This window comes from Mytilus trossulus, chromosome 6, assembly GCF_036588685.1.
Source record: "Mytilus trossulus isolate FHL-02 chromosome 6, PNRI_Mtr1.1.1.hap1, whole genome shotgun sequence".
NCBI lineage: Eukaryota > Metazoa > Mollusca > Bivalvia > Mytilida > Mytilidae > Mytilus > Mytilus trossulus.
This window is the reverse complement of record NC_086378.1, coordinates 47,158,896-47,186,236: the sequence shown is the minus strand read 5'-3', so window position 1 is coordinate 47,186,236 and position 27,341 is coordinate 47,158,896. Positions and strand designations below refer to the sequence as shown.

The 27,341-nt window shown below is 31.2% G+C and overlaps 1 protein-coding gene across 1 annotated transcript; it reads right to left on the bottom strand.

Moving 5' to 3' along the window:
• Window positions 1–1,524: 1,524 nt before the first annotated feature.
• Window positions 1,525–26,064, bottom strand: LOC134722750 (uncharacterized). Its single transcript, XM_063586375.1, has 3 exons — window positions 25,661–26,064; window positions 9,065–9,241; window positions 1,525–1,799 (listed from the first exon to the last, which is right to left on the bottom strand). The coding sequence occupies exons 1-3, from the start codon at window positions 26,007–26,009 to the stop codon at window positions 1,525–1,527; spliced, it is 801 nt and encodes a 266-aa protein (XP_063442445.1). The 5' UTR covers window positions 26,010–26,064.
• Between the last annotated feature and the right edge of the window lie 1,277 nt (window positions 26,065–27,341).

Genomic DNA, 27,341 nt, shown 5'->3' with positions numbered 1-27,341 from the left:
ACTTTTATTAATGACGATAAATTATTTGATAAAATTGTTTACGAATTTTATAATAACATGTACAGAATTAAATGCATAATTACCAATGTAATTATATAAAAAAGGATTGTTATTTAAACTGGAAAACAATTTGTTTTGAAATGAGAATTAAATTTGTGGTGTAATCGTATCGTGAAACACGAAGTTCAAAGTTTAAAATCATGCACAATTTCTTTATATACGAGTTAATAACCGATGGTGCGTTTCATTTCATGTTCATTTTCACGTAGAATAATGAGCAAAAAGCGAAATCCAAACTTTATTACACTAGGATGAAGATAGGATGCTCTTAAGACACCTTATTGGGTGTCCTAAAGTTAGGATATGAGATATATCATAAGTTAAGAGAGCTTCGAGAACACGACTTAGGACAAAGACTTGTCATAATTAAGATAGACTTAGGACACGTCCTAATCCTAAGATAGCTTCGAGAACACCACCCCAGATTTTTGTAACCCAAAACTTAATATAAACTCCTCCATTAATTAATACATAAATTTCGTGTATTTAATGTCTTCTGATTGGTTAAAAGTATTACTTTTATTTTCAATGTTGTCAATTTTTTTGGATACACGACCACTCTAACGTTTTGTATTCAAAAATTAATTGACATGTATGGTTCAATAAATTCAAAATAAATAATAGCCATACATTAAATAAATATAACTTTTAAATAAAAAATCAACAAGTCGACGTGGAAAGAGGACAATTTGTTTTACTTTTAATTGTATAAGTAATGTACAGAAAAAGAAAATTTTATTTTTAGGTATATTCCAAACTATAAATATATATAATTACACTTTTCAAATTAAAAAGTAATAAATGAAATTATAAATGACCCAGTAAATACTAGAACACATCAATCAATTGGTCAATACAAATCCTCGGTTGAAATAAACAGACATTACAATTGGTTTAATATTAATTTGTAGACAAAGCACATGTAGTCAACATTATTTTACAAAGGAATTATCCTTTGGCATTAAGCATGATACATGTAGATACCTGCTCATCAATCGAATTATGGTAATGACAAATACATTTAAATATAATCGTTTCAATTAGTTAAGGTTGAATACTGGCCTCACGGTCATAAAACTTTCGAGCATGATTTTTGCACTCAGCCTCGAAAATCAACCAATCAAATTGCTGGATTTCATGTTTCGAGCATGATTGTTGTGCTCAGAGCACTGAGCAAAGTGTTATGCCTTCAAGGCTTGGTCTGGCTTCTGTAAAATATTTATTTTCCAAATGACAATGCAAAATTAATGTTGCAATATGGTACGTGGAATGATATAATGATATATTCTATTTTATTTTCTTGTTCAATATTATATACAAAAATCAAATCATTTATAAATAACAACCATACAGGTAAAACAAAACAAGGATCGGAATACCAAATTGTTTGTACAAATGAGAAACAGCGCATATTTTGTGTTCTGTGAGAATTGTCAGTTGTGTGGAGAATATATTTTTTTATAACTAAACACAATCTCTTTGGTAATACGAAAACTCATAAGTGTATAAATCGTAGTGCCAATTTTTGTCTGCATAATCCAATTTAGTATTACCCATTAGAAAACACTTTAGAGTTTTTGAGCCATACGTCAATGAACGGCAAACAGGACTGCTCCTCTGTACGCAATGTTGTTGACATTGTTCAAGGGAAATATTCAAATAATCTGCAGGCTTAGGCGTGTCATTGCTTATGTAATATAAGTAAGTCCGCATAAAGAAGTCCCCATATGTTGTACAGTCTGCGAATAAAAAATGAAAGCGTGGTCAGATATATATAGAGATAACTAAATGACCTAAACAAAAGTAAGAATCACATCGGAAATTATATATGATTTATTAACAGGATCAACATTGTGCTAGCAGACTGTTACCCCGAGAAAACATTGTCAACCTGGTATGAGCCAATAAAAATATGGTATTTTAACGTGAAGAATAATAAAAGCCACTTATTCTAACAACATCGAGGACAATCATAGGCGGATCCAGGTGGGGGGCCTGGGGGCCCGCCCCCCCCTCCCCTTTCGTGGGAAAAATTTGGTTGATTATATAGGGAATCACTGAAGCATGACTGGAGAGCCCCCCCCCCCTTAGGTCAGTCAGCGGGTCCCCCTTAGGAAAAGTTCTGGATCCGCCACTGACAATTAATGGAAACGCTTAAATATCATAAATGCTGACACAAACTAAAACAATATGTTTCGGATCCAGATTACAGGATACAAAGGTTAAGCCACATTAGTTCGTCAATGCGTTTTGCTACTTTGTAATGCTACATGTACTTGTTAATCAATCAGATGGGAACAGTACTACATGTAATCTCTCCAACGAAATACATGTTTTATTTGACATATACGTTTACATGTAATTAGTTAACAAAAATATGCTAGATTTTGAAATAATAAAACTCCAGACGCTTCTGTCAGCATATACGGTTGATAAGTCTTACTCGAAAGCGTTCCTCGTACGTATGACCCAGGTGTATAGAAAAACATGACATTTCATAAATTTCGTGTGTCCATTCATTCATTCATATCTTTATTTCCTCTTTATAGAGATTACATGAATCATAGTATCATGAACAATAAATTAATACATCAATAATAGAAAATAAAATAGTAAAGTTATGAACAATGCGTAATATGTACATATAAATGACAATGTTAATATTTATTGCAGGCTGTAAATGAGTTAATGTTGCGAGCTGTCGATATTACATGTGCTAACACTATACTATATAGTTCAATTGGCGATTGTATTCGGATGCAGATTTTATTACATGGACGTAGCAAAGTCGCTTAAATGAATCCAAGTCGGAGTCACTGAGCGCAGTTGAAGGGTCTTTTCCTAGACAAATTATAAATAGCGATTCATCACTACATTCACTGAGTTCAACATAGAGATCAAGAGAAAAGTTTTCTATTATTACGTCTAGCCAAGTACTGTACATATTAAATGTGCACGTACAGACAAAGCATGCATGTACAAACACGTCAGTGAATAGACGGTCGCATATTTCACAGGATTTGGAATCGTGGTTTGGAGCGGTAGATACAAGTTTTCCGATTAACAGTGCATTGCGCATTTCGAAGCTGTTCGTCGGGAATTTCCATACATGAGCCACAGATATTGATCTGTCCGAATCGCTTTTCTGTTCTTCATCAAGTGCAAAATTATGATCCGTATTGCGTCCCACGGTCTTTTGCATTTGTGCCAATTTGTATTTTATTTGCGCTGATTTTTTCTTTCATTTTCTCCGTTTTTTTCTTTCATCTGCGCCGATTGTGTACAGGTAGATAACAGGTAAATGTTATTACCTATTCATCATTTTATACCTATTCTGTTAGCCAGTTGTAAACATGTTATGAATTATTATATTTTAAGGTGATGCGAATAGAAATTTTATTGTAATGCGGATAAATCGATTCGTGACTGTTATTCGTCCTCTAACAACTCTAGACGGGTGCAGCTGTCCAGATAGTTATCAAAGGTACCAGAATTATAATTTGGTACGCCAGACGCGCTTTTCGTCTACATAAGACTCATCAGTGACGCTCAGATCAAAATAGTTATTAAGCCAAACAAGTACAAAGTTGACGAGCATTGAGGACCCAAATAGATAAACATATATTAGTACTTTTAATACATAGTCTAAGAATGCATAAAATTTTTAGTCAGAAGGAGTCTAAGAATGCATAAAATTTTTAGTCAGAAGGAGCGTCATACATAATGGGTCCGTGTAACACTTATCAATTCAAAGTTTTAAAAAGTTTTGAAATTTTGGATTTTTGGAATTTTGATCAAAGTTTTAAATATCAAAATTTCAAATTGTGTAAAAGTTTTGAAATTTTGAAATTTTAACAAAATTATTAAAATATTAAAATTCTAAATATCGTTTATAAATTTGATAGTTTAGGAATTTGATCAAACTTTTAAAATACTTAACATAACGTGCATTTTTGATTATTTCTCTTTTTGAAAGTTTGATTTTTTAAATTTTGGATTAAAATATCAAAAATAGAAAAGGGGCATAAAGAGGGGTACCTGTAAAAAGCGAAACGAAATAAAAGCGGAACGAAACGAAACAATATGAATTGAAAATATACTGATACTTAAAAGTTAATGTATGAAATAAAACCACAGACAGACAGTTGTAAGCGGTGATGAATTGGATGACAAAATAAATATTTCTCAAAAGAAGAGAATTCATTGCAAAACAAGACGTACGGCTCTGATATTGGCCATTTTACTTGCTGGTTTTTCTAGCACCCATAATTTAGGAGAAATAGGAGTAACAGTAAAAACTTAACAACTCGCAGTAGGTCAAATAGTATGGTTAGGTTGAGCATGTACAAAAATATATATATTTTCTACTGAACTCTACCCAATAAAAAGGCTCAATACACGGTGTATGATCTCTTTTGATTTCAAATTGTTCTGTTTTGCTCTACGACTTCTTACTTTCTGCAATCATGTTGGCTAAAGAATATATCATTGAACGATCATCTTTAACGTTTTAATCTGTTCTTTGTAAGTTGTTGGCCCTAAATATTCAGCTTTGAGCGTTCCCTTTGAAGAAGGTCGATCCAGAAAAACGCTTCGGTCGTAACTTTTAACGTTATTTTTCATTTTTATCGATTGCATGATGAACATAGTTATATTGCCGTGTATCAATGATTTTAGTTAATATATTTTTTTGGTACGGTAGGAATACTGAATGCATGGTGTCCCAATTAAGATTGTGCTAGTCTACAATGTGGGAGGTTTTTGATATATATATATATAGTTTTCAATTTAGACTCGTTTATATATATATATATATATATATATCTTATTTACGCTGAAATTAAGAGTACTAAGATCAAATATTAGTAGATTGGAGCCAAGATACTGTTACAAGGTATCTACATAAACTCATCATAGCAGGATACAAATTTTGTCGGTTTTTGCGCCAGACGCGCGTATCGTCTACAAAAGATTTATCAGTGACGCTCGAATCAAATTAAGTTAAAAAGGCAAATAAAGTCAAATAAAATTAAAAAGGCCAAATAAAGTTAACCTTTATATCCAACTTATAGCTCTGGTTTTGTAAAAGTTGAAACCATTCATATCATATATAAACGTAAACCATAAACATTATTTTCAGCATTCATATTTATGTAATAGTTGCCGTTGTACTACAGTAAGGGCCCATCTATCCATTTGTAGGTGTCGGCATTTTGAAAATTAAAAATTCTTTTCAAAAGTTTATATCCGCGATAAATGGTAATCTTTAGGGGAATCCAATATATAGATAGTCACTTTTTTTTACTTTGATACTTCCAAGAGGGGCTTCGATAATGGTACATTAAAATATTCAATAAAAGATCCCCAATTTGATGAAAAAATAATATTCTGTGCAAGCAGAGGATAAAAGAAAAATTCTGAATCCAAATTTTCTCCATGCCTTATAGTGTTAAATTTTGAACCAGATAAGTTGATTAATAGCGATGAAAAACTTAATAAATTTTTTAGCGCTTCGACAAAACAACCACATCCCACTTTAAAAGTTAAATGGTTGCTCCCTTATAGACAATGTTTGGACTGGTTATCATATACGTAGCTCCATTCAACCACTGTTTTCAAATAGTAAATAAAAGGAAATGGATTTTTTTTTAAATTAAGGGATATTATTGTTCCGTATTTGCATTTTGTTATTTGAGCATTTTTAAGTTATCGTACGGCAATCGACTTTGAGCAAACTAAAAGAACACAGGTACATCCAGTCAGAATGGGGCGTGTAAAGAGAAGCCACACTGTCAGCTGCATGATAGATTTTTCCATTTTTGGCCATACACCAATGTTGCTCTCGAAAAACCAGTACAATGTAAAACGTTGAATTTTAAGTAAAGAATTCACCTACGGAACGCTGAAAACTGAAATTTGAAAGTCAAGAAAAATAAGAACCGAAACAATTGAAGAGGTGTTTGACCAAAGTGAAGTTAAAATCCATCTATAAGGGCTACTTTGTTTGAGGGAGTTGAATCCTAACTTTCTCCGTAATTTGTACGTAAACAACCTGTTTTAAATTATCGATTTTGTGTTGCCAGTGACAAATATTTCATGAATGTTCCGGAACAAATTAGCAATAAACACAACAGGGACAGCGTGTGCATAATGAAGACATAACATTTCAATAAGTTTAATTGAGGTTTGGAGATGGCGTATGACAGTAACTGCTAGCTTTATATATAGTAGTGCTTTGTTAATTTATTATCACTGTCATTTTGATTAGTTTCTTTTGTTTCCTATTCTGACATAGGACTTGTATTTCCTTTTCAAGTGCATTTTTTCTGTTCATATTACTGTGTGTTTTTCATTCTTTATTGGCTAGATGTATAGGGAAGGGTTGCGATCTCACGAAACATGTTAAACCCCGCCGCATTTGTGCGCCTGTCCCAATTCAGGAGCCTCTGTCCTTTTAAGTCTTGTATAATTTCAATTATAGTTCATTGTTATATTTCGGAGTTTAGTATGACGTCTATAATCACTGAACCAGTACACTTTTTTTGTCTAGGGGCCAGCTGAAGCACGCCTAAATATTCCTTTCGTGTCATTTCTTGGAACTGAAATAAATCATAAAATGCAATATATTATCGTCACGCAATCGATAAAAAAAACAAAAAAAAACGTTTAAAGTTGCATGCGACCGAAGCGCTTTTTTCTGGACCTACCTTCACCAGGAACGTCAAAAAGGCGAATAATACTATTTGCTCTACTGGGAGTTGGTCAGTTTTCACTGTTACTTTTAAATGTTGGGCACTGGGAACACCAAATAGCTCTGAATTATTTATCTCAAATGCTAACCTCATATGAGAGATTTTAATCAACTTATTTGATTCCGGTTTAAATAGGTTTAACTATTTTATTTTATAGATGCACAACCTTAAAATTTCAGGATACTGTTATCCCATGTGATGTCTAATATGTTTTATAAAAAAAATGACATCTTCTTTTCATTATTTATTTTGTAATTAAAATGATTTGATATATTTCGTGCTATTTATCTATAACTAAGAATGATTGTTATCAGAGCCGTGTTAACATCAGTGTTTACAGGTACCCCTCTTTTCGCCCCTTTTCTATTTTTGATATTTTAATCAAAAATTTAAAAAAATCAAATTTCAAAAAGAGAAATAATCGAAATTGCACGTTATGTTAAGTATTTTAAAAGTTTGATCAAATTCCTAAACTATCAAATTTATAAACGATATTTAGAATTTTAATATTTTAATAATTAAGTTAAAATTTCAAAATTTCAAAACTTTTACACAATTTGAAATTTTGATATCTTATAACTTTGATCAAAATTCCAAAAATCTAAAATTAAAAAAAATTTTAAAACTTTGAATTCATAAGTGTTACACGGACCATAATGTCATTCAAATGTAAAGTAGTACTCGATTGCATCTGGTGGGAGGAATAGTAGCCCGGAAATTGGAGACGACCATTTATCAGTGTCACTTGATTTGTTTGTATACTCGGTGCTTAGCCCACTAGACTGGATTGTCCTCCAAAAGTTCTGAGTAAGATGAAAACGGCAACAATCTATTGACAGGACACAACAATTATATACATACTAGTAATTATATGTACAACTGGATAACGAAAGAGCTTTATATTAATAACGAAAAATAACATTCCCCTGAAATCAGCGCTAATAAAAGAATCAAATCGGCGCAAATGAAAGATCGAAATGTTTTTTTTTAAATCGGCGCAAATGAAAGATCGACATGTATGTTGTTTTTTTAAATCGGCAAAACGCACACGACCGGGTCCCGCTTCCGATCGTGTTACTAAACAGTTTTACAAAATTAAAGGTGCATGAAATTAGTTTATAAATTAGAAAATTGATGAAATAAAGTGACCAATCTAGTGTCCGTCTTCCTGAAAAGTCGTTATTTTATGTTATTGAAAAATACCACCCACACAATGCACAAAAAAAATGTAGCTCTATTGGGGAAAAGTTGGATGTGGGCTGGCCTTATTTATATCGTCCCGGTTTCATCCCATATCCTCGACTAGTGTCTTGGGCTTATATGGGATTCAGCGTCTCAAGCTCAAGTCGATTGTTAATTGTTAACGACCAGTAGCAAATATTTCATACATGTTCATGATGATAACACATTAAACATCAATGTAAAATGTCGGTCATGTAATAGATTCCGTCCGGGATGACGATCGGTAGGGACAGATATTTAGCCTTACAACGGTCCTCCTAAGGACCTATCAGTTGTAAAGAGGATTCATAACCTGCAAAAAGCATGGAAGTCTATGTACACGAGGCCTCGGATTTAATGGGACCGAACGTTGCTGCGTACTAGAATATCCTGCACAGCCAAAACGGGACTCCCCACTTTGGCAAGGATTTTACTACCGGTTGGAAAAAGAAAAAGTCATAGAATGACTATATTTCTATTCCCTAGTCAATCTTGCGGGAAATGGGAGTCTCGACCAGGTTAATTATTAGATCGATACAGAAAAGTCTACGACTGCTTTAATTATTGTACACTTATAAACTGAACCTTTTGATTGCTGTAGATCATATAAACAAACAAGCTTCACTCTCAGAGATACGATTGTATAGTTAATAATTTATTCAAAAGGCGATGAGAAATATTGCATTTACTGTAACCTTAAACATTTGCTAATACTAATCTAACCCAACCGGAACACCCAAGTTAGCCCTTGGTTATGGTAGGGGTTATGTTGTTCAGTCTTTTTTATGAAGTGTTTTGTGGACTTTCACCCTTTCGTCGGTTTTGTTTTTGTTCCACTGTCATTGCCAGAATATTTTATTTAATTTATGAGTTTCGAATTTTCCCTTGATGTCTACCGCCTCATTCTTATTTTGATATTAATATATAATGAACGTATCAGTATTGATGGCATTATGCCAGTTAGAAGGGTATCGACATTGACATTTATATATTATATATATGCGAGTAAAAACTCAACAAAATATACTCACTTGCCAAACATGTATGTTCCGTTGGTGCAAAACTGTAACCTGACGTACACATACATCGTTTTTCTGAACATTCAAACGTATTAGCACTGGTATTATTTAAACAGTCTGCTCTGCATTCCGAGGAGACAACAGTACAGTCAGCGTCTGTATTACATAAATCACCAATGTAGCCTTCCACTAAAAACAAAAACATATATCAATATTAGTTTAAGAGCTACACATAGCCATCTATTTTCTAGAAAAGGTTTATAATATGAGAATGGTAGTATATATAAAAGATATTTCCATTATAAGTGTCGTAACCATATAAAGAAAGCATTTAGTTTTTGGTGTAAATATAAATGATGAATAAACATTTGTGAAATACAATTTTTTTCTAAAGCAGCAATACACTAAATAAAAATCAAATTAATCATACACAATAATGGAAGATACCATGGTAGTCATTTGGTCTCTGATGGAGAGTTGTCTCATACGCAATCATATCGCATCATCCTATTTTTAAATTCACAACACATGTAGAAATTGAGAGTCAAAATTATAAACGCTAGAGATTAAAAAATTCAGAATTCCTTTAACAGAACAACTAAGCCCAAAAGGTATTTCTGCACGAACGATTTTTAACGATTGAATGAGGACTGTTTAAATATCATTTAGCACATTAAATTATCTAGGTAACATCCGTAATATTTCGTAAAACATTAGATTACAGAAAAGTTAGATTACAATACGTAATAACTGATTTCCGAACTATATGCACACTGCATACAGGAAATTAATACGTCTAAATCAAATCATACCGCTTTAACAATTAGGACAGTACGGTTAAATAAGACATACTTAATTTAACGGAGAATTGGAACCGACTGGTACCGTTTATTGCATAACGATTCATGCTGCGATTTTATGTCTATCATAAGACAAGCCAGGTGAAACAAAGTATGCACAAATACTAGTCTTTTGTGATTCAAGAATAACCACGAAATTACAAGATAATTCAATTTCCAATAAATGATTATATTTTCTCATTCAAACAATAATAAAACTCAATTAAGTAATGCAGTCACAGTTCCATATTTCGTTGGTGCTTCGTCTCACTTCAATCTATGTTAGGTTGATTACATCATTTGTGTGATTATGTTTCTTGATCGAGTAAACTATTTTGATCAAGCCACACGATCTTCGGCAGTGTTATACAACTTGATTTTGTTTTGATACTAATTTCGTATCATTTTTTACATGACGTGTTTTCTTGAAAAGATTGAATTATAAATATCCAGTTTATAAAAACAAAAATTCCTTTTTAGAAATTCGTTTAAAATTATTTTCAGTTATCAAAGGTGTGAACTATTGAAACTAAGAAACTGCTCACAATGTTGTACTAAAAAATTACAAGCCTGGTATCGTTGACGAGTTTATTTTACTTCTAATAGTAAGGAGATGTGGTAAGATTGTCGATGGGACTCTAATCACCAGAGTTCGACATGTAAAAGAGGGACGAAAGATACCAAAGGGACAGTCATTCACTTATTCTTACAACATTTGTATAAACTTCAAGATTATAAAAAAACGTTTTTTTTTCTAAAGTGAACATTGATTGGTTAAATATTTCTCAGTGTGTTTGAATTTGTTTGTTAGCCTTTTGGTCATGAATGTTTGTCTCTAATATTTAATTAACTGTGCATTTGTATTCAGATATCGCAGATCAAATTTATTCGTTCATTGTGTAATCATACGTTTTTTGATTGAGTTAAGTCTGCCAATTGATATTTTATCGTATGTTTTTCTATGTTGTGATGTTATGCTATTGTTTCAGGAAAAAGGGAGAAGGTTTGGGCCCATTAAAACGTTTAATCCCGCTGCAAATGTTTGCACCTGTCCTAAGTCAGGAATCTGATGTACAGTAGTTGTCGTTTGTTTATGTAATATATACGTGTTTCTCGTTTCTCGTTTTTTTTATATAGATTAGACCGTTGGTTTTCCCGTTTGAATGGTTTTACACTAGTAATTTTGGGGCCCTTTATAGCTTGTTGTTCGGTGTGAGCCAAGGCTCCGTGTTGAAGGCCGTACTTTAACCTATAATGGTTTAATTTTTAAATTGTTATTTGGATGGAGAGTTGTCTCATTGGCACTCACACCACATCTTCCTATATCTAGTCAAACTCATAAATCTTAAACAAACTGACAACGACATGGCTAAAAATGAAAAGGACAAACAATAGTACACATGACACAACATAGAAAACTAAAGAATAAACAACACGAACCCTACCAAAAACTAGGGGTGATCTTAGGTGCTCCGGAAGGGTAAGCATATCCTGCTCCACATGTGGCACCTGTCGTGTTGCTTATGTGATAACAAATCCGGTAAATAGTCTAATTCGGTAGGTCACATTCATGAAAGAAAGGGAAGGGGATTGTAGTTACGACGTAAGGAACATATCCGATATCATTTGTGAAACGGTAATTCCATAACGTTCAACCAATTCGTGATATTTGGTCGTAATTTATTAGTTCACTTAAACTTATTAGTCTAGTTTAAACAATATTTTATTCAAATAAATTAAAATGGATTGGGAAACAGGCATAGCCTATGTAAGTCCTCTCCACAAGACAAGGTACAATATATTACATTCAAACAAAGCAACACATACACAAACATAATGACAAAACAGATTTATTTTTTCAAAAATACCTTTTAGCCGACTGGAATGATGTTTCAAATAGTTGACGCAGGTCAAAAATATGACTATTCTAAAAATGCTCAGAAAAATTATGAAAAAATAAATTATGAAAAAAAGTTTAAATATTCTAGGTAATAAACTCCGACATTGATTTAGAGGTCTCACAATAAATTAAATGGTCTCCAGTCACCTATTTAAAATAATAAATTTAATAACTCATTTTTAAAACAACATGTTTGATATCATGTACTTATTTTTACTAAACTTATTAATACTCTAATTTTATCAATGTCTGTTATTTTTCAACTTCGACAGACAATTGTATTATCAGAAGTATATTTTACTTCTTTAACAGTTAAATGACACATGTTACATGATAGGAAATATCAAAAGTTAATTGCAATATGACACTATAGAATTAAATAGGTATTATTATGTTTTGAAAAGAAGACGTTACGTTTTAGTTTCCTTAATACAAGTATTTACAAAATGTATGATAGATTACTCATGAATCAGGATGTATTCTGAGACTTGCAATTATATATGAAAGGATATCAGGACATTCGCACAAAACTTACTCAACGTGCATTGTGACATAATATTTCAAAAATAAAAACAATTACAAATTTAAGAAATGTAATTTAAAGATAAACATTTCTTTTAAATAATAGACAAATGTCTCAGAAAAACAAAAGGTTTAAAAGACTCTTATAGCATGTATAGATTGATAAAATGTAGTAAAAAAAACCGACGGAACATAAAATGTAGTAAAATTAACTAGTCTATGTCCTTATTTTTGAAATAGTATCGATTTAAAAGGAGTAGGTCCGGTAAGGGCCGATTTTGGCCTCAAATTTCAGGTTAATCTAACGAAAGATTCTGGACACTTTTTCAACACTTAAGTGTCTATTTCAATTGATTTGATTAGTTTTTGTGAAAGATTTTAACTGATTTAGTCAATAAAAACCCTCCGAGTCTAACTTAAATATGATAATCTATCAAATATGCAAAAAAAAACGTAACTTTTCAGATGGTTTTTGTCAAAAATGAAAGTAGCCGCATCAGTGTTCATCCTCAACCTTTATATATATTATGTATAATCATCAAATACACTTACGTTTCAATATTATGAATGAACAGGAATGCGGCCACTTTCATTTAAGACGGAAACCGTCTAAAATTTATCTAAAATGCTAAAATTGTGAAGATTTCAGTAATTTAGCATGACTTAATGATGCTAGTATCCGATATATGGACATTGTATTGTCAAAATCAGCCTATATTTATGTAGCAGAAGCATTCTACTTTCCAAGAAATATCTTAAAGATTACAATTTCACAATTTTGTTAAACTGCTATATTTTAGGTCCAAAAAGTGGTCTTACTGAACCTACTCCTTTGGCGGGAAATGATTTTCTCTAGATTTTTCATATATTTAGTACTGACACTTTTTGCTAAAAATAACAAGGACTTTTTAAGATTTTCTTAAATGGCTGTTTAAATTATATGATGTTAAATTATGATGTGAAAAGTTTGGGGTTGCAGAGAAAATGCTATGGCACAAAAATCTGACAAAAAAATAAAAAGCAAGAGTAGCGAACATCCTTAAGTTAAAAAAAACATATAAAATACACACACCAACAAGGTCCAAAGAACCGACAAAACCACTAAACAAATACTGTTATACATAACTTGAGATATTTTTTTTATAGGATTTCCATAACAATTCTAGTTGCATACGCGATGATCTTTGTGCTGCACGTTCTAATCTTCTCGACGAAAGACTTGTCATTTAGATTTAAAATTTTGGACAAAACAAAGACGTGGCATTTGATACTAATTTTGAAAAGTTGAAATCACTGTGCCATCCTTGTAACATAGTAACGCCTATAACAAAACTGTCACATTTTTATTTAAAACTTCATCCAAACCAATAAAGAAATAAGAAGCTGTAGTATGATTGCCAATGAGCCAACTCTACCAGTATCCCAGTCAGACGATATAACTGGTTAAAGTGTAAATTCCTATTACATGATTTTATACAAATAAATTATTCTGCTAAATCGAAAAGACCTTATAACTATCAATATAAAAAAGAAGATGTGGTATGATTGCCAATGAGACAACTATCCACAAAAGACCAAAATGACACAGACATTAACAATTATTGGTCACCGTACGGTCTTCAACAATGAGCAAAGCCCATACTGCATATAGTCAGCTTTTAAAAGGCCCCGATAAGACAATGTAAAACGATTCAGACAAGAAATCTAACGGCCTTATTTATGTAAAAAAATGAACGAAAAACAAATATGTAACAAATAAACAAACGACAACCACTGAATTACAGGCTCCTGACTTGGGACAGGCACATACATAAATAATGTGGCGGGGTTAAACATGTTATCGGGATCCCAACCCTCCCCCTAACCTGTGACAGTGGTATAACAGTACAACATAAGAACGAACTATAAAAATCAGTTGAAAAAGGCTTAACTCATCAGATAGACAAAAAAATACAAAATAAATAAATAAAATAAGTCAGTGTATGCTTAATGTGCTGTGCAAATTACATTTAAAAGAACATATCTTTTTTGCAAATATGATAACGAAATTGGTAGACAGATTTAAAATAAAACTCCTTCCATGGCACACGAGGTGTAAGTTTTCAAGGAATGCATACGAGTAGATACTTCAGAATTGTTTTCATAGTTCTTAAGGTTATTAATTTACAATTAGCCTTCTTAAGATCAATAGTCAGTATCTGTATTACTTTGCTAATTAAATGTTCTTTTGATGTTCATGTCGCAATATATAGCAAGAACTATTTTAAAAATTCCTACATTTCCGGCTGCAGCAGACTTCCGACGAATTCCTTTGAACGTTTATTTAAGTTGTTTCCCCTTTACAGAAACTAATTAGTATGATAGCATTCACAGTAAGTAATTATTTTAACAAATGTTGCCATTATGGTGCAAAATTTCAACATGATAGGAATTCTTTTACGACAATTCTGCATAATTACGTAATATTGTGAAACATGTAATTGCTATTAATTATATTTTTCTACTTGGTTAGTAACTAACAATGTATAATGTTTAAAAGCTGACTTAATTGTCATGGAAGTGAAAAACCTTTATCGTCTTAAGTGTAACAAATTAATTTGAAATTCGACACTATTGGAGATAACAAACTTTAAGCATAATATACAGACTATTTAACCTAGTTCTATGTTTGCGTTTCTGACATATTCTTAGAAAATGAAGAAACTGTCTAGTAGTACATTGGCTGTATATGTTCTGCTGAAATTTATTATTTTGATTTGTATTTATCAAATTCGGTTCATTTTGGGATGTAAAAGTCTGCGACAGCTGTTTGCAGAACGTTCTGTACTATATGTGCATGTTAAAGAACCCAAGCAAACATTCGTCAGAATGCACTTCCAAGAACAAAGACAGAAATGTTTTGTTTCTGTTTTGGTGAGACTTGTAGGTGACAAGTGACAAGAATTAAATTTGATCTATACGCACTTTTAGTTGGTGGCACAAAATAGCAAAAAAAAACAGTTTGTGAGCAAGCAACAGCTTAGCTGTACAATGACAAAGATCTTCTCCACAAAGAACGAATATAATGACAAGGATTCCACCCAATCGCATTCATGTTATGATTCATTCTTTTCAATGCAAACTGTGGTCTTGAATATATAGAGTCGTATTCATTAAAAAAATCTATTGGTAATTTCTCTTATTTGTTATTACTTCGGTTTCAATCCCATTATATAAAATAATTACGCGGGCAATACATTCCAACTGATGCTCGGGTGTCGATAGCTCTCGACCAATATTGAATTAACTGACCCCTTTAGTATCGTATTAGTTTAAATGGAAAACAACTGTCACATTTCTGACTTGTTACAGACATTTGCGAATAGTGGATAACCCAGATTTTATAGCTTGCATATCCTCTCACTTGTATAAAAGTTGCATAGAACTTAATTGAGTTGACAACAATGTGTTAACTTTATAAATTGATAAATATCTGCATTGTATAAGTTTTTTTATTGTGTTTTTTTTTAGCAAATAAAAACGGTTTTCTTATAACGCAGTACAAAAGGTTAAAAACCTAACTAAATAAAGTTTATACTTGTTCATACATTGAATCTGTACTTATAAAAATCTTCCACAGTTTGCCATTCAGAGGCCTGGTTTTCGAAAGTAAACAATTTCAACCCAACTTTGATGTTCAGCATCCTTTTTAATTTTGACTTGTTAAAAGCTAACATTATATCTGTTCCAACACGTTAATGTGGTTTGTATATTGAGGACAAGCACCATTTTTTTCTTGATTGTCCTTTCTATATAAATGAATGTCTATATCTTCTGTTCATGTATTTCATGTATTAAGAGGTACTTGATTGTAAATACTTTAAAACAAATTACGATTCGGTACATCGAGTACCTGCTTAACGAAAAGCCCGTACAAATACGTAAATACAACAAATAGAAGTTTTTAGCAACCTTGACTGGCACGGTCGGTAAAATACGTAAATAAAGAACTATGGAAGAAAACCTTAGTATAGTTATACGAAATTAAAAGTACACAAATGAGTCAAAATTTTACGTCGCAGGAGATTCAGATTTTAATTACAACGTGGAGAAGAATAAATTTATAACATTTAGCCAAATGAGCCACACACCCATTATTTGTTTTGTACTGAACATATGATTATAAATGACAAGTTGTTAAAATTTTAGGTAATACTCATAAGACCATCAAAGGTCATTCGCGAGGTGTCCTAAGTATACTTTGGACATTTTTGAAAACATTTTACGACTATAGCATCTGATAAGATCATCATAACACATGTCTTAGTCAAATGATAATTTCGAAAACCACATATGACTTTTTTGTCAAGAGTTGGTTTTGTTCTATGTACATGATGTATATCAATACATGTACACGTTGAAATATTATGATTTTTTGAAAAATGGAAACATCTAACATTTAAATTACATAAACTTCGTTACACCTTTACGTAAACTACAAAATGTATACATTTGTACAAGAAGTTATGTTTGTGTGTGTGCTTCTTTGTTATATATTTTTTTATAGTGTTTAAGATTATCACACAATGATAACTGCTGTACCTATATTTTTGATATTATGCACCTATTATGTGTGTTGATTTGGTTCACACATCGTTGTCAATATAATGGAATTTGATGCGACTGTCATACAAGTGAGAGGTTTAGTAAGCTATGAAACCAGGTTTAATTTTACTTTTTTGATACGGAACTAAAATAATGAGTTTATTGTCAATCTTTTTTTAACTTTGAATGTTCCTTTGGTATTTTACCTATTTTTTGTAGACACTGTATATCTAATCATATCAGGTTACTGTTATGTATTTAGCTGTTAAGAAGTCATTTCAGATGTGGGGAATATTTGTTTGTTAACCAAAATATAAAAGAAAACATAGTAAAGAAAGTTTATCATAAGATCATATTCGTTACTTTGCGAAATTAGGGAGGATATTAAGTTCATCTTGGCGAATAAGGTGATAAAACATCATTTGAACGAAATAACTTCTTGAATATTATGACTAAGGTCAAATGCGTTGGGATTTTTCAAACGATGTTTTAAATCATTGGCTTTCACCTTTAAAAATACCTTATTCGTATATTTGTTATTCAACTGATCAAAGCAGCGGAGATGTTTCTATTATCGTTAGTTATTATTAAGAGAAGTATATAATTGCATATGAAATAATTTTTGCTGAAATTAACGTCATCCAGAGAAATTATTAACGATAGACATGATAGACATTCCATTCGTCAAATTGAAAGCTCAGTGTGGTGCCATGTCGTTTTCAGAAACAAATCAATTATAAAAGATTATCAACTACAAAAAATAGAAAATTAGAAACTTTAGACCTTTAAATGTATTTGAAATGAAGATTTACACAAATTATTCAAGGGGATTCAAAGCAATGACGTTACACGACGAGACAAATGAATACCAATGTACTCACTACACTGTTCAATAAGTTTTATACGATTTGAAAGATGACATGTAAATGCACCCAAAGATTTATCTCAACGCATTTGATGTAAAGTATATTTTGTTTGTCAACGAACAATTGTGATACATGTCATGAGGAACATATCAATTGTTTTTTCTTAAATAAAAATAATGGCGGACGTCTTTCACATGCAAAAAGTGAAATCACAAAAATACTGAACTCAGAGGAAAATCAATACGCAAAGTCCATAATCACATGGCAAAATCAAATAACAAAACGCATCAAAAACGAGTAGACAAGAACTGTCATATTCCTGACTTGGTACAGGCATTTTCAAATGTAGAAAATGGTTGATTAACCTGGTTCTATAGCGCTAACCCTCTCTCTTTAATAACAGTCTCATCACATTCCGTTATATTAACATGATGCGCTAAATAAACAGTCACAATTAATAAAATAGTCAAAATATGGGTACATCATCGCATAACAATTTTTAAAGGGGACAATTTAACAGAACACAAAAACATCTATCTACGAACACATGGATTGACTTGAGTGTCTGACGTCATAAAATTTGTATAAGTCACATAAATTTGTCGTTCAATGTAGATACAAAACAGTTTTAAATTTTACATAGGCAATGTAAGCATAAAGAGTTAAAAAATCAAAAGTATGTAAGAACAAATTACAGAAATAGACCGAGATTTAAAATAGTCCAAAAGTAATAGGTAGAATTTATGAGAATCCAAAAATAGTTAATTCCACTACGCGATTGAATGATTTTGACGTTTGTGGTTCAACGTATACAGTAATTCATAATAGAAATATATCATAATGACATATAATAGACCAAAATAATACTGACGGGATCTTTTAAAGTACAGAGGCACGTAATAAGAACAAAAGAAATACAAAAAGAGGGACGAAAGATACCAAAGGGACAGTCAAACTCGTAAATCTAAAACAAACTGACAACGCCATGGCTAAAATGAAAAAGACAAACAGAAAAACAGAAAAACAAAGAGTCGCATATACAAAACAAAAGGGTTAGAATTTTAAGTACAAGAGGATTAAAAAGCAAAACGTACAATATTTGATGAGTGCAAGATGTTATATCAACAGATAAAACAAACATCCCTCCTTATGAAGATTAGAACTGCATGTCAGTAGAGTCGACATTTGAACAGTCTGCTAATAGTATCCATAAGATTGAAAGAAAAAAAAATTCTGTTACTTTTATCATGCCAATGGATTCCAGTTTATGTATTTTAATTTGTTTCTCTGTACGTTCAACGCCATGTACTAACGTACTTTAAGCGAAAATGCCATTTAAATAATTTAATGGTAAAAACATAAACATGTAGTCTTTTCTCAACGCCATGTACTAACGTACTTTAAGCGAAAATGCCATTTAAATAATTTAATGGTAAAAACATAAACATGTAGTCTTTTTGCAATTTCAGATCCCCAATGCTCTCCTATTTTGTACGTGTTTGGCTTTAAAACTATTTTAATATGAGCGTCACTGATTAGTCTTATGTAGACGTTACGCCCTTCTGACATACTAAATTATTATCCTGATACTGTTGGTACTATAGTCACTACTTTGTATATAGTTATAGCAAAAATGTATAGTACAAAAAAAAAGAAAAAGAAATCACGTTAAAATTTTATTTTTATGTTTGCATATTATTCACTATAAATAAAAATTAGATTCCATGCACGCGCGGCATAGTAATATCAGTGCCCGTCACGTTCTTATCAGAATGTTGATGTAGTGCTTATTAAAACAGTTGTCACATCATGTCTGATGTTTAAAAATTATAAACAGGGTAATTCAATGAAACAATTATCCGATCATTATTCTAGACAACATAGTTTTACCATGAACACAAATCTTGAAAGTCAAGAGTTTCATAATTTCGATTGTATTTGAGTAAATGATCCCTCTATTCACAAATACATGTATATTGTGGTCAAAAACTCTACATTCCTGTCTAAGTTGAATTGTGAAATGGATATGTACTACGGGGACCTAATTGGCAACTTAGTTTAGCCATTTACTATTCTTCTTTAAATTTTAGCGTTTGTTAAACTTCTATAGCCATCATTGGTTTTCTTCCGACTGACGATAAGACCTCAGTGTTGGTTATCCTTGATGTATAAATACGCATCCAGGTAAGCTCATAATTTACAGTAAATGATAGAAATTCTTTTACGACACTTCTGCATAATTACATAATATATATAATTTCACATCCTAAATTTTATGGTGATATTGTACTTAAAGCGAGGAAATCACTGTTTGATCCGTTTAAACTTATCGAACCTTTAAATTAACTTTTAAGTAAGAGTTATCGTACCAATATTGTAATTAGATATCTGAATATAGTTTACATTGGCACTAATATCGATTTTGTCATTAGCAAATTTAAACATAACTAAATTGTATCTTCTTTTGAGGGATGTAAAGAGACACAGACACGTTAATTTTCTCACTTTCTTACTACCATTTAATTTTGGCATTGCACAAGTCATGTCTTGTCTGACTGTTCATGACGTTAAAATAATAAATCCCTGGGGTGTGTTTTAATCGATCTAGTCTCAGATGCATGTTTTTTTTATTATTAATTGTTTTTGGCTTTTAACTAGTTGTCAGTAAATGCGAGTACTCTCAAATCGTATTTTCTTGTTAGTTCGACCTGTTGATACTGTTTTAATGCTTTTTTGTTATTTTATATTTATATGGAACTTGTCTATATACCAGCTTTGATTTTTAGGAATATCTTTTAATTTTCACTTACTACATTTGTATAAATTTCAAGATTTACCTGTATTATTAAAACCGTTTTTTCTTTTTTTTTTCAAATGTGATAATTTTCGTAGAGTTAAATATTTCGCAGTGGTGTCTTGCCGCGGCGTTGTTTGGACTTTTTTGTTTGCTTTTTGGCCTTGAATGTTTATCCCTAATAATATTGTTAACTGTGCATTTACATTCAGATATCGCAGATCAAATTTATTTGTTCATAGAGTAATAATTTACGTTTTTTGATGGAGTTAAGCCTGTTAATTGATATTTTATTGTATGTTTTTCTTTGTTGTGATTTTATGCTTTTGTTTCAGAAAAGAAGAGGAGGTTTGGTACCATTAAAACGTTAAATCCCGTGGCAAATGTTTGCACCCGTCCTAAGTCTGGAATCTGATGTACAGTAGTTGTCGTTTGTTAATGTAATTTATACGTGTTTCTCGTTTCTCGTTTTTTATATAGATTAGACCATTGGTTTTCCCGTTTGAATGGTTTTACACTAGAAATTTTGGGGCCCTTTATAGCTTTCTAAGGCTTCTTGTTGGAGGCCGTACATTGACCTATATAATGGTTTACATTTTTAAATTGTTATTGGGATGGAAAGTTGTCTCATTAGCACTCACACCACATCTTCCTATATCTATTTATATTTAGTATCAAAATTAAAATCGAATTCAATTCGAATATCAAATTTATTCTCTAGACATTACGCGGTTGTTTTATCCGTAGTATACCATGCTTATTTGTAACAAATAGCTTATTAATGGCCTTATGTTTCCTGTTCATACATGTTTAATTAATTTGAACTGTTTTTTTTATATTTATAAATGAAAAAAGGTGCGGCTAAATACCAATAGCAGAGAAATCAAGAAAGACAAATATAGAACCAACATGGACTCATAGTCTTCTACAAATGAAAAGAATGTTCGCAATGTTTTCAGGTTCTAAATTTGTTCGGGAAACTAGAAGAAAAAGCCTTGTTGGAGACTTTGCAGATCTAAACGTATGGTTCAAATTTCATTCCAAGTATTCACCAATAATTTTTGGTGTTAGAGTGGTAAAAGCAGCACAATTTTCCATTCAATTAACGTTTTCAAAGAACAAAGTTCCTCATAAAAAAATTTAACAGCGAGTATGAAACTCGTCATGGACATTGATGATGTTGACTTCATATAAATGCAAGCCTGAGAGCGCTTACACTAACATTTATTCAATGTAAAATTCCAGCAGTTGAACCACTCAGACGAAACTATGTGCTAACCATACAAATCCAAAAGAGATAAAGATGAGAAACACGTAATCATGATGTAATGGTCGATTGTAAAAAAGTATTTGTTCCTGAAAATAAGGGTTTCGAATGTATTTTAGAATTAAAAAGCTCTCCTTGGTAATACATTAAACGCACTTCATAGATTAAAAATTAATATTTGGAAAGCTAACTGCTATTTTTTTGATTCTATAAAGTTAAACCCATTAAGCCTATCATGCAATATGTACATGTACTATACTGTGTATTTGAAATTAACATTAAAACAAATTTGAAGGCCCCTGCATTAATTTTGTTCTTTTAAATCGCGTACACATTCTCTTTTATGCTGTATCTCCCAAAAATTCTACATTAACTTAACATAACAAAGGTAATTTAAATTTGAATCACAAACATGAAAGTGTTCTGTTACAAATCTGCATATTAATTATAATCAAAGTTCAGTGAACAAGAAAATATATTTGCTTATGATTTTCACAACACAATTTTCCATTCACACATACATTCTAATTGAATCTATAGAATTGAAATAACACACTATAAAAAACGTAGGCAACAGTGATCAAAGGTACCAGGATTATAATTCAATACTCCAGACGCACGTTTCGTCTCTACAAGACTCATCAGTGACGCTCAGATCAAAATAGGTATAAAGTCAAACAAGTACAAAGTTCAACAGCATTGAGGAACAGTTGTGCCACATTCCTTGGAATAAGAAAATACTTAGTTTTTTCGAAAATTTCAAAATTTTGTAGTAAGAAATTTATAAAATGATCATATAATTGATATTCATGTCAACACCGAAGTGCTGATTACTTGGCTGGTGATACCCTCGTTGACGAAACGTCCACCAGCAGATGCATTGACCCAGTGGTGTAAACAGTTTTCTCGAGTTCTTTAATCATTTGAAGCAAACTTGGTTTAACGAACGACATGGAAAAAAACATGTAAAAAAATTATCGTATTCAGCTGAATATTTATTTCTATTTTTTAAGCAAGGCTTGAGGGTGATGATAATTGTAACATGGAAACAAGGCTCTGTTAATTGAGACCAATATTTTCAAATTAAAAATTCCTTGATCTTACACTGACACTCCGCGTCCTTGGGGGATAACTATTACAGATACTTCACGGAAAACTAAAGACTGATAAACACAACTTTTTTTAACCGGAAATAATAGTATGTGCTCCTAATAAACTCATCATTATCATAATGATTATAAACACCAGATTTAAATTGTTTTAAAAGTCAGCAGTTACCTCGGAAAATATTCGTACTTGATTATCATTGTGTGTTGCCTTATATATAATTTAAAAGATATAGGAATCACGATTTACCATCATGTATCGAATTGACAATTTTATTTAACATGTAGATTAGGCATCAAGAGATCACAAGCATACACTTCATTTATTTTTATTTTGAGGCTAATTCAGTCAGATTAATTTTCTGTATAATTAACAATGAATGATGATGAAAATGATAATATGAAATAATAAATAATATGTTTTCCGTCCACGATTGTGATGAATATCACTACTTTTAAATGAATTAAGAAGTAGATTACGATATAAGTTATTTATTTTCCTTAATAACAACAGTAAACATGTCAAGACTAAAGCAGATAGGAACGGTCTCCATACCACATGTTTTTCATTGTTGCATTGACTTATTATAAAGCATAGCATTTTAACTGTTTGATCTTTTCTTAGGTTTCTTCAATATTTATTTTCAATTATAAAGATTAACATGATTAACAAAAGATTTTTTTAAGAAAGGTCAATTTTTGCACTGGAATTTTGCGAAATTTACATTCCGTACAAAAAATAATAAAAACATCTGATGACCAAATATGTTGAAATGAGTGACAAAACAAAACATTGGTCGACAAATTCATGAAATTAGAATACTTCAATGTCATGATGACATCATACTTATATCTTGTAAAGAAAATAATTATTATGACTTTATTTTTTTCTTCATTTTATACGTTTTTTTCTACAAACAACACTGGTAACATACAAGTACCACGGTGACCCTGATTTAATAATACTGTGTATCTGTTCCATATAAATATATATAAGTGTATACGGGCGTTTTTCAATAAAAACGTACTTTCTTGTCCTAGCCACTTTAAAAAAAAACATGTGTTTGATCTTTGCAAGTAATTTTTTGTGCAGTCAGTACATTGGATTTGTTTGAACATTTAAAGCACAGAAACAGTTTATTTTTTAGAGGGATTGATAAGATATTGATTCCTGAAAGGTCCAAAACAACCAAAATGGCATGTCCCTAGACCGCCTGATCAACATTCATACTCAAAAATATCGTAACAAAGTGTAGAAATAAATATTATTTTTACTTAATATAAGTTCTTCAATAATTCAAAAGTATGTTTAGAGCCAACATATTTTAATAAACAGCTTTTAACATGGGATTTTTAATTTCAAAAGGTCTGTCCCTAACCAAATGTCCACTACAAAACGAAGTCATTAAAATTTACTAATAAACAGTTTTATAAAATCAGTGTAATTTTTGTTTGCAAGAGAAATAAACATTAGGGTCTTACAAAAGAAGTGATGCCATTATAACGGCGATTAAATTGTTGGTAAGAAAAATTGAGCATATTAAATGCACTAGAGTGATACCGTATTTTTTGTAAATGTCCACTACGAAACGGGTCAAATCTCCTTCAGTATCTGGTTTTAAAATTATAAAAAAAATATCAGTGTACAGCTTAATACATGTTTTGATGAATACAGTCAATCTTTATACTATTGCAATATAGGGAATGTGGGGAAAAAAAATAAAACATGCGAATACTTCCCCTACGAAACAAGTATGGGAGAAAAACGTTTCGTAGTGGACACTACCACTACCATGCAGTCTTTTTTTAATCTATTTTCAATTATATTCGTGCAAAACAAATAACAAGGGTTAGATTCATGTAATTTTTATTATGTTTTTATTACATAACTATTTATTACCATATAATAGGGTTGATGTCAACTACGAAACTTTTTGTCCACTACGAAACGGCTTTGTCAACTACGAAACGCATCAAATTGTTCACTACGTAACATGAGTTGTACCTTCATATGTAAAGTACTGTCTTATCTTTATCGATAAAAATGGTTTTCCAATTCAGAAAAAAATGAGATTTTTCTATTTTTTAATGTAAACAAACTGGAATGTCTATAGAAAACATTTAAAACTGCAAAAAAAATATGTGTGTTAAGAAGAAGTTTCGTAGGGGACACAAGTCCCCTACGAAACAGTACACAAATTATCAAATTATATCATCTTAAAGAATATTTAAGATTGCAAATTTTGTTTACAAACAGGTCTATAATAGAGGTATTCAAATTAACTCTTGAAATTAAATTTTAGACAAGTTGATTTTCCACTTTTTTTAGGTCTGAAAAGTTACGCTTTCATTGAAAAACGCCCATACATGTAACACTGTCATTTATTATGATCACAGTGTGTGGCTTTTATTTTAGAAGAAAATATACCTTTCAAATGCATTTAAGCAGACATTCTGGAATATATCATGTAAACTATCATACTTCATAAGCTGTAAATGCAGTTAAAATAAACAGCAGACAAACAATAGTCCAATTTATCTTAACATATTCAATATTATAATTATAGGTTTTTGTATATGATATTACAAAGCTCTTTTTTCAACTAAGGCCTTTGTGGACCTACTCATTAACAGGACTATTGAATTAGCTTGACTTTTTTTCTTCTTTTTTCAAATTCATACTTACAATGTATATGTGCAACGTTAAATATTTAAGCTAACTTGACCTACCTCCGCTGAAATAGTACAATACATTTCCAGTTTCTACAGAAGCAGCCGTTGCATTTCCAAACATTATCGAATGGCCAGTACAGGTTTTAGTACTTTTATTGAAGAAGTAAGTGACACATCTCTGATCATTCATACAATAACTTGAACATCTCAATACACTGGAAACATATGTTTTAGTCCATAATTTTCTCTCTGGTTCCGTTTTGTCGTTGTAGGGATTTAGTCTGTGGCTGGTACACTGTCTGAAATCCGAATCGGGTCTATTTAGACATTCATCATCAGTGTATATCAGTGGAATTGAAATGAAAATAATGAAAGTTCTTGGAAAAAAACTCTTACGAAGTTGCATTTTAATAACTGCAGTTAGACACTTTTACGGAATAATAATGGATTAGTTTTGATAAAGTTCATCATTATAACTGTCCACGTTACATCTGAACGGTCCAGTCTAATATCCATTCAAAATTTATCACGTGGGCTATTGAAATGCAGAACAAATCAACCGAATATTGATTAACAGTATATCGGATTAATTTTAAAGCTGCATCTGAACTTAAACAGACTAATTTACCAATTATATATCATTACAGCCAATTACGGATATTTCTCGTCAACGGTTAGAAGATTCTGTTAGTGGGAAAGATCAATGAACCGGAAATAACTTCTGATAAACTTTTTTGGCATTAAATGGCAGCATGGATGACTTCCGTACATAGCGTTTATTCTTTGATTATTTCTAAACGATAATTGGCAAATATAAGAAAGGAACTGATTTATCATCAAAATAATAGAATGTACAAAAAACTTTTCATTGGCGGATTCTAAAGTAATTTGAAATTTAACACGCAAATTCAAAGAACCGAAACGACAGTTTGTCAACAAAAACATAACTTTTAAACGACTTTTAAACTACCTGCAATATAATACTCAATAACGAAACGTTTTCCTTGAAATAGGTATTTCTTTTATGATCAGTAGGTGGTTAATGATATTGCAATATTTGTAGTTTCATTCTTTATCTAAAACTCAATGTTTTAAACGCTTTTGCATTAACTATAAACGTATAATAAAGTATAAGAATATGTCTTTCAAATTGATTACAAATGTAAGACCCGTGTTTACTCGATCTCTACAACACTAGAAAAGACATCTAGCGGGCGATATCATCTCTGCAACAATATAAGTGTCTATACTATATAATTTCAAAGTTACTTCTGTTAACTCATTTAAATTTGTAAATAAATCACCTCACATAAGTTTATGGTTTTGTTGAGTTGTGTATGATAATCAATCACTTTTGAAGTCATCAATATGTTAACGTACAATTCAAATATATAATCTAAAATACGCTTTTCTTGTCAATGATATCTTATCAAAAACGCTTTTTGAATTGTAGTCAGCGTTAACATTGATTAACATTTCTGTCATCAAACCTGCCAAAATGATCCCCATTTGCTTTGAAAGATCTTTGACCCAGATCGAGTTCAATTTCAAAGATTAATCTTATTTGATACATTTTCTAGAAATGATACTCAGTAAATTATTGTGATATTGGTAGGATATATTCAATATTTTAGAGTAGCTAATTATGTAATGCCCAAGTCACACTAGACCAAAATTGTACAACGCTCACCGCGATCTAGAATAATTAGAATAATGAGAGACATGAATATGTAGATGG